A 13,433-nucleotide genomic window follows, 5' to 3' on the forward strand; every position below is an offset into this window, starting at 1 on the left:
GATGACTGTTCATGAAAGTGAGCTGAGGGAAGGAGGAATGTTTTACAGTTTTAAAGTTTCATAAATTGTTCAATCTATTTAGCTTATTTCTACACTGTACTGTCCAATTTCTGATGCTTACACAACCTGTAGAGTCTGTTCTCTGTAGCGGATGGATTTAAAATGAATTGAAGTGCAATCCTTCAGCAAAAATGTACTGAAGAAAAAGTAAAATCACTGACTTTAAAAAGTAATCAAAGAAGTACAAATACACAAAAAAAAGCCTCTCAGCTGCAGTAACTTGAGTGAATGTAGCTTTAGCTTGTTTCTAATTTTTTAAGTTATGATTTACTACCACTGGCGCCCCACCCCTCAGGCCCGTGGTGGTGGGGGCCCCGAGGAGTGAGGGGCGTTCTTTATTTTTCAGCATGGACGGTGGCAGTGCTACTTGATGATAAGAGCAAGGTGTTGATAGTTCACAGTATATGCCTTCAGGCATTTTTCCCTTTAGGGTGTTGAAATTATCAACTTAAGTGAACTATAGCAAATGTTCATAATGTCTCTGAGTTGGACGTGTTCTATTTTCCTGACGCTCATTGTCTATTTTTTTCATTCCATTTACCATTTGTCTTTCAGGAGGAAACCCCTCTCTTCCTCGCAGCCCGTGAAGGCAGCTGTGAGGCTGTGAAGGTGCTGTTGGCTCACTTTGCAAACCGAGAGATCACAGACCATATGGACAGGTTACCAAGGGACATTGCACAGGAACGCATGCATCATGATATCGTCCAGCTGTTAGATGAGTATAACACAGTGAGGAGCCCCCAGGGTCATGGGGGAGCAGGTCACCACCTCGCTGGAGGACACACGCTGTCTCCTCTCATGTGCCCACCCAGTGCCTTCCTGCCTAGCCTGAAGAACACCCCCCAGAGCAAGAAGAACCGCCGACCTGGGGCCAAAGGCTCAAGCATGGGAGGCCAGCATGCCACCAACCTAAAGGATTCAGTCAAGGCCCGCAGTAAGAAGCTGACCCTAGACATGCAGAGCGCCCTGCTAGAAAGCTCAGTCACCCTGTCCCCAGTCGACTCACTGGACTCCCCCCGTGGTGGAGCTAACAACGCCGGCTATGTCACCAATCCCACCTCCCCCGTGGCCATGCCCTCACCGGGTCTCTTCCACTCCTCCATGTCTGTCCCCAACACCCCAATGGTACATGGCAGCATACTAGAGGGGGGAGGCCCCTTTGCTGTACCTCTGACCCAGCTCAACGACCTGGCAGACGGAGGGATGTCCATGCAGGGGCGTGTCTCCATGGCCTCAGGGGTCAACCATGGCTACGTTCTCAATTCAAGCCAGATGGCACTCAACATGGGCATGGTCAGCCCTGTCAGCGTACCGTTTGACTGGCACAGCCAGATGCCCCCCTCCTCCCAGTGTGGCCAGCAGGTAGTGAACCTGGTGCCAAGTAGCCAGGCAGGGATGCACCCCCAGAGCCCAGCCATGCAGCAGAGCATGCTCATGCACCAGCAGATGTACCGGAGCCCCATGCTACAACCCACACCTGTCACCTCCACTCCCTCCATCAGCCCCATCAAGCTCCCTTCCATAGCTGAGCAGCAGCAACAACAACAGCAGCAGCAGCAGCAGCTCCACAACCACAGCATTGCCAGCCAGCAGAGTATGGCGCGCATGGGCACCTCCACCCCACCTACACCCCAGACCTCACAGCCCCAACCAGCATTCTACCAGCAGCAGCAGCAAGTGCCACAACAGTCCTCTCAGCCGCAGACCGCAGCCCAGCCACCGCAGGCAGCCACGCCGGCAGCCCAGCCCCCTCAGGCTCCAGTTCCCCAGGCCAGTGGTGGCACTGCAGGCCTGGAGGATTACCCGACCCCTCCCTCACAGCACAGCTACTCTTCCGCCCTAGATGCCACCCCCAAGCATTACCTCCACCTGCCCAGTGAGCACCCCTACCTGACCCCTTCTCCGGAGTCCCCTGAGCCCTGGTCCAGCCCCTCCCCTCACTGCGTGTCTGATTGGTCAGACTCCACCCCAAGCCCAGCCGTCGCTGGCCCAGCCCAGACACAAATCCCCCATGTGCCAGAGGGTAATGGCAAGATGCAGGTGTTTGCATGAAGATCCAAAGGCCTCTGTTTGATAAGGGACCTGGGATAAAAGAATTAGTGGACTGGCTCTTGGGCCCGTCTGTGTTTTTTTACGTGTCAGCCTGTTTCCAAGATTTTTTATTGGATTTGGATTGACTATGTTTTATCAAGAGGACCGTCTGCTAGTGATGTTTGCAGAGAAGAGTAAAGGGAAATGTGTGTTGTCTGATTAAAAAGAGCAGACAATTTAATGAAGTAAGACTTATTCTGTCGCAAATGGACTTGTTTTTATTATAAAAAAAAGTATATGAAGAAAACCAAGTCTTTCATTTCAAAGGCTTAGGGATGGTCTCCTGAAAACTAACAAACATTTAAAAAGTAGATAAGAGAAAAGTAAGATGTTGAAGGGAATTCCTTTATTTTTATTTATTGTTTTTCTGACTCTGAACTGCCTTTACAGGTGTTTTCTCCCTCTCTGTCCTGCCCCACTGTCACAAGACCTCGGCCCCACATTCTATGTGGACCGCTCTCATTTCAATTAAGAGTTGTACATGATAGTACAAGGACACAAGATGCTTAATCCTTCTCCTCCAACTCATAATTGGTCGTTTCCACCACTCTCATGACCGCTGAGCTGAATTAACAAACAGAAAGAAGAGTTTGCACCTCTCCAAACTGATATTTATTTTGGCCAACAAACAGCTGATTTTCAAAATAAAAACAACCAATTAGTTCTACAAAAGCATATCTGAGGTCACTTAGCGTTATTAATGTAAAATGATTTGATTTGAATTAAACGAAAAGTAAACAATTACATTTCAGAGAGGTGTTACCAACAAGGCTTGAAGCACTTCATTGGGGATGCCTCAGAGGTCAATAGCAGGTCAGATCCCAGGGGTATGTACCAAGTCTGGCGGACATTTTTACTTGTGTTCGCTTAGCCGGTGTTTGTTTAGATAACTAAAGGAAACTAAAGTCTGTTACAGTAATGCTCTAGGGCTGGTTGATGACAGCTTCGGTTGTCTTGGTCCCTTCCTGACAGTAGCTCTCCTTCCAGCCCTACAGATTCTGGTGACTCGACAGGAGTATACCTCCATTTGTAAACCCAGGCTGAGATAAATTCTCACAGACCCTTTTTATCCATTCACTTTATGAAGTTATTTCGAACTGAGCATTCTTTTACATAAAAATTCAGCCTGTCACTGCCCTGTATAGTTTTCCTTTCTATTTTGATTTTTGTTTTATCACACTCTGTATATTTGTTGAGACCACAAACACTTTTTTGTTGTGATATTTTTTTTTAACATTTCACCTCAATGTGCTAAGCTATATGTTTATCGGCTGCTATTTTATATCGTACCCCTCGCCAACATTCCTGCATGTTACCTGTCTCTGCTAGCCTGGCGCTGCACTGTACTCTGGGCTGAAATCCCATCAGCTCACATATCCGCGGCATCCACCTCCAATTAGGGCACAAGGAGGTGGGGTTGGGGTGGGATGGGGTGAGGCATAACTTTGTAAAGCTCTGATCTTTTCCATGTGGGGACCAGAGATTAACTTTCCCAGTGGATCTGCGGTTATTACGGTCACAAAGATTCAGGTTCTCACTTCTGGGTTCATTTCTGGTGGCCACCGTCGCACAGAAGATGGTCAGTGAGAGGATATGGCTGTCGGGCAATTGCTGCTAATGCTCTGTCACTCCTCAGGGAGGTGTTATATGGCACGCATTGGGACCATTTCCTCTGCATCTTTAGCTGCTTCTTGCCCAGGCAGCCATGGAGTTGGCATCTTAAGATAAATTGGTGTTAGATATGGAAGAAGAGAACACTACTGTGTAGTGCCGCACCCTTCGCCTTTTTTTTTTTTTTGACAAGACTTGGGGATGACACTCCCTGTGAACCATCCAGCCTTCACTTATTTTCCTGACCAGCGCTTTATATTCCCATGTGGTCTAGAGATCATCCTCTTGTTAAAAATGCCGCAGACAGGGGCATAAGGGTAGTGTAGTGGTCTATTCTGTTGCCTACCAACATGGGGATCCCGGTTCGAATCCCCATGTTACCCCTGGCTTGGTCAGGGGTCCCTATAGACACAATTAGCTATGGCTGCGGGTGGGAAGCCGGTTGTGGGTATGTGTCCTGGTCGCTGGACTTGCGCCTCCTCTGGTCAGTTGGGGCACCTGTTCGGGGGGGAGGGGGAACTGGGGGGAATAGCGTGATCTGCTACGTCCACCCTGACGAAACTCCTCACTGTCAGGTGAAAAGAAGCAGCTGGCAACTCCACATACATTGGAAGAGGTTATGTGGTAGTCTGCAGCCCTCCCTGGATCAGCAGAGGGGGTGGAGCAGTGACCGGGAAGGCTCAGAAGAGTGGGGTAATTGGCCGGACACAATTGGGGAGAAAAAAATCCACAAAAAAAAAAAATGCCGCAGACATTTCAGCAGAGAAACATTTGATGGTTGTACACTGGCTGGTGACCATTCGTGTGTAGCGCTGTGTTGGTCACAGCTGTCATGGATACACTGCTATCTGACCTGAACCCACCCGTCTAAGAAGCCCACCCTTTAAGTTGTGTTGTAGCTTCTTTCATCAGTTCGGTGTTCATTACAGCATTCGCTTCTGTTCGGTCAGACCTGAGAAAAAGCTAACTGAGTTGTTCAGATTTCAGAGTTTATTTACAAGGAAACTTTCTTTTTTTTCACCTAGTCGGTTCATTTCCTGATCCGGTTGTTTTACAAAGTGTTTTGTACATTTCACACTCCCCAACCCCTGCCTGTAAATATGTTTTGACCTGGGTAGATCTATTTTTGTTTGAGAAGTCTTACATTTCTAAAAAAAAATGATTGTTATGTACTAAAATGGTCAAAAATAAAATGTACTTCTTTTTAGCATTATTGTGAAGCTGTGGATGTGACTGATATTTTATTGGTCTTGTATTATTAGAACAGTCATAGATATTTGCTATCATTATTATTAATTTCTATACTTGTTAAAAGTAGTTTAAAATCATTGTACATAAAACCTTCGCGCCATTTTTCTTTCTACAGACAAAAGTTGTAAAATAAGTTACTTCTAATAAAAACTGTAGGGAACTACATTTTTTTGTCCTGGTGTCTGTTTTATTTTTCTAACTTAAAAGTTTATTTATACTATTTTAAGTTATCGCATATTCATGATAGTAAAATGAAACAAAAATGAAGTTTTTGTTTCATTTTTATATTTAGCAGTCCAAAATTCATATTATTCGAAACTGTTCTTCAGTACAGCGTTTAAATGAAAAGAATGAGTAAATGTTACACGGGTTAACTTTTTATTCTTTGTGCTTTTTTTTTTTACCCAATAGATTTGATAATATTAATACTGTGAGGTTTGACAGTATGCTGAGAATCAGTTTTGTAAAGGCTAATTTTGCTATTGAACGAAGCACACTTAATTTTAGGAAGACATTTTGATCAACTATCATTTTAGATTTCAAGAGTCTTTATTTGTTATGTCTCAATATACAAGTACAAGAGAGTAAAATTCTTGTAATTCTTGTAAATTATAAGAATTTGCATTAGGGTAGGATGCAATGCAGGCCTAGCAGCAGGCAAAGGAAGGGAGCGGGGTGTGCCAACTTCCGGCATTGCAGACTGGTCCTCGGGACATGGAATGTCACCACTCTGGCAGGGAAGGAGCCTGAGCTGGTGCGGGAGGTGGAGCGGTACCAACTAGATATAGCTGGGCTCACCTCCACACATAGCATGGGCTCTGGTACCAAATTCTTGGAGAGGGGCTGGACTCCTTACTTTTCCAGACTTGGCCAAGGTGACAGGTGCTGGGCGGGTGTGGAGATACTCACAAGTCCCCAAGTCCCCAGTTGAGCACTGCCGTGTTGGAGTTCTCCCCGGGGAATGACAGAGTCGCCTCTATACGACTGCGAGTCGCTGGGGGGAAGGCTCTGACTGTTGTGTGCTTATGCACTGAATAGCAGTTTGGATTTTCCGGCCGTCTTGGAATCTCTGGGTGTTGTCCTGGATAGGGTTCCGCCTGGGGACTCTATAGTTCTGCTGGGGGATTTCAACGTTCACGTGGGCAACGATGTAGAAACCTGGAGGGGTGTGATTGAGAGGAACAGCCTCTCTGATCAGAACCCGAGCGGTGCCTTGTTATTGGACTTCTGTGTGAGTCATGGATTGGCTATAACAAACACCATGTTCGAACATAAGGTAGTTCATAAGTGTACTTGGTACCAGAACACCTTAGGCCGGTGATCGATGATAGACTTTGTGGTCGTATCATCAGATCTGCGGCCGTATGTTTTAGACACGGGTGAAGAGAAGAGCAGCACTGTCAACTGATCACCACCTGGTGGTGAGTTTGATCAGATGGCGGGGAAGGCTGCCGGACAGACCTGGCAAAACCCATTCCATTCCCCATTTCATCCCCATTCCCTCTTTCCATATATCAGGCCATGTAAATTTTCATAATAATATGCATTTTTACCACGAATGGGACCAGTACAGGAATGGTTTTAGACAAGCATCTGGAGAATACTGGTTAGGTAAGAAAATTAAAGTAGACTTGGTTGTAACTGAAGGTTTGCTCTTGAAATTCTTCTTTTATGGCTCCTACAGGACATTTCTAAGCACTGGCACTGTGGTGGAATATGCCTTACAGAAGCCATGGGCAGTCTGGGTAACACTGTGTTGCACCAGTCTGCACAAATAAACATGTGACTCATCATTTCAGAGTGCAAAGTGTTAAGACGTTATTTTTCTTCTATTTTGTATTTTCTTGTCTTTGCTTTTGTTTTTGTGTCCCATCTCTTTCTGTCCTCGTTTGTGAAGGTTTAGAGAACATCCACCTCCTTGCTCTGAGGAAGAGCAATGGGCTGTGGGTGGAAATGGAAGACTTTGAAGGGGCAAAGGCCTCCGTTGAATGCTCCTCCTTCTCAGTTGATCCCGAGGAGGGGGGTATAAAGAATTCATTAGTGTATTGCCTGTCTGCTGCCGTTCCACTAAAATCGATTGAATGGTCAATCTAATTCCAACTCAACCTTGCAGAAGGTTCAGTGGCAGAACACAATTTTAAGAGGTTCTCTACCTTTGGCAAAAACCAGGATACCTATGATTCAAACTGTGCTAGAGTTACCTGGGAGGATGGTGGCATGGTGAATGCCATAGTGTCAACCCCAATGGTCAGTATCTTTGGGGCAGCATTGGAATAAACTGGGTGTCTTGGAAAGGATATGTTTATTCCTTGAGAGCCATTTTGATGAAAATAACACCTTGTACAAGGCACCAATGGAATGGAGAATTTCCTGTCTTTTTTTCATGGAGAGAAATCCTACTACTACTCAGTAAAATGTTACTGTGCTCCTTCTACCCCTGATATGCTTTGTTTGAGCTATTTAAGTACAGTGAAATAAAATAATTTTTTGTATTGTTTTAACTGGTGTACAGCTTTGTCTCTTCAGCTTCCAAAATAATTCATTGATTTGTATCATGTCTAAAAACAAATAGTGAGGACAAATGCTACAGTGCTTTCATATTTCATATTTCTGTCTGCCTTAGATGAATTTCAGTTAGTGAACAGTAGTGCATTCCGCTTCAATAAGAAAGCCTGTTTTTTGTTTGATGCACTATGGATGGATGGGTTTGTTTTGTTTTTGTTTTGTTTTTTTCTGTGGGAAATGGCCAGAATTCATTCACAGGAACTCTGATTACATTCAGTTTGTGTCATGACAACAAAATTGATGTCAAAATCAAGAAATGGTGCAGAAATATAGTGTTTTTTTTTCTTCACGAGGGATATTTTTCAACGTTTTTTTATGGTTTTGAAAATTAATGCAGTTCATTCGAAACATTCTACAGTCCTTGTCACCCCTTCAATCTCATTTTTTGAAGCCAAGACTCAAAAAGAGCATTGTGGTCTCGGTAGCGTAGCGGTCTATTCTGTTGCCTACCAGCACGGGGATCGTCGGTTCAAATCCCCATGTTGCCTCCGGCTTGGTCGGGCATCCCTACAGACACAGTTGGCCGTGTCTGCGGGTGGGAAGTCGGATGTGGCTGTGTCCTGGTCACTGCACTAGCGCCTCCTCTGGTCACTTGGGGCGCCTGTTCCGGGGGCAGGGGGAACTAGGGGGGAATAGCGTGATCCTCACACGTGCTATGTCCCCCTGACAAAACTCCTCACTGTCTGGTGAAAAGAAGCAGCTGGCGACTCCACATGTATCAGAGGAGGTGAGGGGATGGAGCAGCGACCGGGATGGCTTGGAAGAGTGGGGAAATTGGACAGGTACAATTGGGGAGAAAAAGGGGGGGGGGTAGAGCATTTTGTTCTTGGCCAGGTTGTCCTAAACTAGGATTACACTGAGCAGTTGTCTTCTATTGAACTTCAACTGAATGTCGTAGTTTTTTCTTCCCCTCTGTCGCAAACTCGCTTGCATTTGGGATGTACATACAGTCTGAGCACTTTTAAGTCTTTCCAACCCTCTTCTGCAGCATACGTAGTATCCCGAGCGTGGCGTTGAAAATGCTGTCATGTTTAAAGATCATCTTATAGAAGGTGTCCAGCGGCAGACGACCAGTGGGATCTGCGTGTTTCAGGGCAGTCAGGGGCATGTACAGGCGATTGGTCTGGTGGCGGAGGGGAGGCTCTTTTGCTGTGATCACTTTCAGTGTTTGCTGTGTGGTGAAAATAGCATGACAATATCTCTCAATATCACCCCATCCTGTTCATTTCTATTTAGATAAGAATATAAATATAAGCACTTGCCTCAGCCACTTCCTCGGGGGTCTGGCCTAAAGAGGTGAAGACCTTTCTGGAGTATGGCAGGTAAATCTCTCTGAAGATTCTGGCCGTCTCTGCATCGGTCCCTGACAGGTCCATCTTCTCAGCATCTTCATACACCTTCCCTTCAAACTCTGTCACCACAGGGCCAGGTTCCACTAAAGTCATCCTCAGGGGAGAGGGATATGATAGAGAAATACAGACCCTTATTTGCAATTGCCAATTACAGACGTCCTATGTGGTGCTGATTTGTATAAAATTCCATGCATTGAGCGTTGACTGTAGCCCAATATCTTGTGGTTGGAGACACACTGTTTCTGCAAGTTTGCTGCATTTATCCAAGCCATATATGTCGTCTTTCCTGTCCTCCCTAAACAGTACATCTCTAACAAAAAAAGTAAGCTGCAGTCATGGGGAGAAAATTTCACACTGCACCTGAAAGCACTTGAGATTTCTATGCAAAGATGGAAAGAGTAAAAGCAATTGTGAATAAATTGCATCTGGACACAATCTGCATACATCCATTCACCCATTATCCAAACCGCTTATCCTGCTGTCAGGGTCATGGGGATGCTGGAGCCTATCCCAGCAGTCATTGGGCGGCAGGCGAGGAGACACCCTGGACAGGCTGCCAGGCCATGCCAAATACAAATGGTGCCATATCAAATCACTCTTCAAATACAGTTAATGAATTACTTGTAATTCAGGTTTGAGACTAACTTATTTATCTCTTGTGCAGCAACTACATCTAGGTGTTATAAACTCATCTAAAAAGTCTAGTTAGTAAGTATTTCTTGAGAGATTAAAATACTTGATATTAAACTTCATTGCTTGTACAGCCAGACTTTCACAGAATCCTTCCACAGCGAATTTAGAAGCAGAATAGACATCGTTGAACAGAAGCCCTGTATGAAAATATAAGAAAACTTGTTAGCATGGCAAAAAGGATAACAGTGAAGGAAACCTCTGCACTCTTAGTACTGACTATCTTCATTGTGAATACGTTATAACAAACACACCCTGGATGCCCATGACACTGCTCATCACCACAATATGGCCGCTCTGGCGCCTCTTCATGTCAGGAAGGACTTCCTTCACCAGCCGTGCCAAGCCAAAGAAGTTGGTGTCAAAGAGCTCCTGCATGGCAACTATACTTTGGCACTCCAGCGGCCCGATCATACCAACACCCGCGTTGTTCACTTAGAGAGGGTGAAAAGATACCACGTCATGTCACATACAGAGCGCTCTAACATTGCATCATGTACGAACAAGTCAAAGGATGCATGGAGAAGCATGAGTGTCAAAGGATGCATGGAGAAGAGTGGAGCCTGACCAAGTACATCCACTTGTCTTTCTGGCAGGCTGTTGACACACTCTCTGATGGAGTCCTCACAACAGGCGTCCAACTGCTTGATCTCCAGGGTTTTGTTTAGAGCGTCCCCTGCAGCTCTCTCCAAGGGCTCCCGTTTCCCCAGGTCCCTCATGGTAGCTACCACTGACCCAGACAGTCAACAAGTATGCTTTATGTCAGTATCTTTAGTTATGTATGTACTGTGTCAATTCCTTTTTAATGGGTTGGTATATCAGCGGTGAAAGGAATGGCTGACCTTTGAACCGCCTCAGCTCATCTTTGGCCAGTCGTACAGCCACAGCCAGGCCAATGCCAGAGGAGCACCCAGTCACCAGCACCCTTCTGGTCGCCATGCCCATTGAACGTAGGGCTGCTGAATGTAGGGCTCCTATATACCAAATTATTTTGTATTATCAATTTACCGTTTATTATTAATCATTTATGAATCAGTGGCAATTAATGAATCATTCATTCCCTATGCCTGCTTAATTCCAATTCAGGTATATGATTTGAATGTCATACCATGACTTCAGATAATGACATTTAACATGTTGACATTTAACAAATTTCAGGCGTTTTGCCTCCTACGACGTAACCCAGGTGGCCTCCGCATAAAACGCGCCATGTTGTGTTTACAGACAGCTAGCGTGACAGAGAAACCTCTCGCTAAGCCCCGCCCTTAAAACATCAGCCCAATCCTGCCTTGGCAACTGTTGCTACCCACCATATTGCCGGGCAAACAACGGTTGTTTTTTTCCACGGTAGCTTAAGTATAGCGTTATGCGTGTGCGGCAGCGTTGTCTTTGTATCTTAACACTGCTGCTAATAGGAACGTTTAACACGAGTGTGACTTACAGGTGACAGACTTATACAGCAGCCTGGAATTTGAGAACTACTTTGATTAACACACTAAAGGCGGCCTGTTGTGTATTTCAAACTAATATGAGCCGAGAAAGGCGCCGGCGGGCCTGTGTCTCTGTCCCATAGGCGGTGTTGTCGTCTACCAACCTGTCGAGCAGACGGCGCGTCCTCCACGGCAAGCGATGTGTGTGACGTAGCCTACAAACCAGCCGAGCATGGATGGCCGGACGTCTCGTGCAGAGAGGTGAAACACGACGAAGCCGCACCGCGACACGGGCCCGCATAAACCAGCCACTGCCTCGGTGGGTCCCACAGCCCCTGCAAAACATGGGAATTGTAGTCCTGTGCGGCCGTGACAGCCGACGAAATTATCCACAGAGCTCTCACCGATCATGCCTACTGCAGCTACTGTCACTGCTACTACTGACAATAATGATAATGATACTAATGATGGTGATAATGATAACAATAACCCAGAGTTGAATTAAGCGGGTAAGATAATGGATACATGGATGGATGGATGGATGGATGGATGGACAGAGACAACGATGATAATTGTTCGTTGTTAGAGTTGTTAAGTAAAAATCTTTTGACAATTTGACGTTTACATACACAAAATAATAATAATAATAATAATAATAATAATAATAATAATGCGTTGTTTGTGTGGTGTGAGACACAACCAAGTCCCTTTTAGTTAAATGTGGGCTCCTGAAGTCTTCACCCTACCCACATAGATGAGAGGCAGACAGACCGACCGACGTGGAGACTGTAGCACAGTTTCGCTGAGGAACAGTGATGAATGCTAATCCCTAGAGTTGATTTCAGTTAATATACCTAAGAATTGCCCTGGAGAATGTTACATATGTTATAATAACTTTTTATTTCCCGATTAAATTAACCAGAATAGTTGTTTCACATAGTTTGTTATAATCCACGTTTTTAATAGTCAACTGCAACACCAAAAAAAACCCTCTCAATAAATGACTAAATAAATTTCACCAAGAACAGTAAAAAAAAAAAGTCACAATAACAAGATAAAATGCTACTAGGGAACCGGAAATGCATTTCATGCTACGTACACTAAAATGTACTTCCATCTGAAATTCCCATTGCAAAGGTCCAAGGGTTTTACCAAGGTTTGAATCCCACCACAGGAGGGCAACATGATCACGCCACGCTCGCGCTATAATGCCCCAGAGAGGGGTATTACCAGCCTTGGATGTCCTCAACAATAGCTGACGTTCAGAAATTACATATGAACCAAATATCAATCAATCAAACTTTATTTATAGCAAATTCCGCGTATTAACATGCAACGCAGCGCCTTTGCATCAAGTGGAAGTGCACGGGTAAAAATATCAAATAGATAAATAAATACATTTGAACTTTAATAGAATAGTGTGAGGAAGATACAACAGAATGATGAAATATAACACATTATCAGTCATCGCCTCACACACTATCAGCACCGTGTCCTTGGCTGCAGAAACCAAAAGAAATGTGTGAAATGATTTGCTGTGATTTTGTGTTGTTGTTTTTTGTTTTTCTCTCATAATTGCTCCCAGGCAGGGCACATTCTCAAACCACCATGGCTGGTTGTTATGCAACCAGTTAAAAAGTAGGGATGGTGTCTTCCATTAGTTTTTAACAGCTGAGGGCGTGGGGCGTTAGGGCAGATGCATAACATGTATGCAGTCACATGCAGATAAATGTGCACATTTTCTGGCTATGTCAAAAACGGAAAAGATAACCATAATTATATATTCTTCATCTATTGCGTGCATGTATTCAATGGGACGCCGGACACAATGCACTCATACACTGTACATGGGGCATGAAATCTACAAATCTAGGAGTCTAAAAATCAAAATATGACATTAAGTCCAGAAATGAAAATATCCACCCTACAGGCTCTCTGTATGTCAGCTTCTCATGTTGTTGAGTTTTAATTCATTCACTTTGCTTGAAGTTACTGGCTTCTTATATGATTATTTAACTCCATTTGCATTCCCAAGTGTTTGCACATCACCACAGCGTGCACGGCGTCATAGGCATTAAGATTTGAAAACATTTCTCATTTACTCACAAAGGTTGCCCACCTGAAAACTCAGGGTTGCTTATGTTACCTTCGTAAGCGGCTTAAAGGCGACATACAGCAAGACCCCACTGCTGATTGAAACTCCCCTGTGGCTGATCATGCAAGTTTCTGGTCTCTGGCATGTAACCAGATCGTAATCCAGCATGAGCTGCACACTACATAAGAACAGCGGTGAATGTTAACCTGATACCATCACTTCTAACCCTGCTTCCACAATAGGTGCTGTCTCGTCATTGTGTGTGAAACGCAAACTGACTGTAAGGGG

General features: G+C 44.8%; 2 protein-coding genes and 1 pseudogene across 2 annotated transcripts in view; 2 read left to right on the plus strand and 1 right to left on the minus strand.

Moving 5' to 3' along the window:
• notch3 (notch receptor 3) overlaps positions 1–5,178 on the plus strand; it is a 37,587-nt gene extending 32,409 nt beyond the window's left edge. Inside the window, exon 33 of the mRNA XM_056287328.1 lies at positions 616–5,178. Within this exon, the coding sequence (XP_056143303.1) occupies positions 616–2,112 (1,497 nt within the window). The 3' untranslated portion in view covers positions 2,113–5,178. The remainder of the gene's footprint in view (positions 1–615) is intronic.
• A 1,376-nt stretch (positions 5,179–6,554) lies between these two features.
• Positions 6,555–7,454, plus strand: LOC130119831 (microfibril-associated glycoprotein 4-like; annotated as a pseudogene).
• Positions 7,455–8,539: 1,085 nt separating this feature from the next.
• On the minus strand, positions 8,540–11,341 carry zmp:0000001048 (retinol dehydrogenase 8). Its single transcript, XM_056288330.1, has 7 exons — positions 11,215–11,341; positions 10,463–10,594; positions 10,189–10,350; positions 9,875–10,054; positions 9,667–9,760; positions 8,841–9,024; positions 8,540–8,749 (listed from the first exon to the last, which is right to left on the minus strand). The coding sequence occupies exons 1-7, from the start codon at positions 11,282–11,284 to the stop codon at positions 8,540–8,542; spliced, it is 1,032 nt and encodes a 343-aa protein (XP_056144305.1). The 5' UTR covers positions 11,285–11,341.
• Positions 11,342–13,433: the final 2,092 nt, after the last annotated feature.

The sequence above is a fragment of the Lampris incognitus genome, chromosome 10 (assembly GCF_029633865.1).
Source record: "Lampris incognitus isolate fLamInc1 chromosome 10, fLamInc1.hap2, whole genome shotgun sequence".
Taxonomy (NCBI): Eukaryota; Metazoa; Chordata; class Actinopteri; order Lampriformes; family Lampridae; genus Lampris; species Lampris incognitus.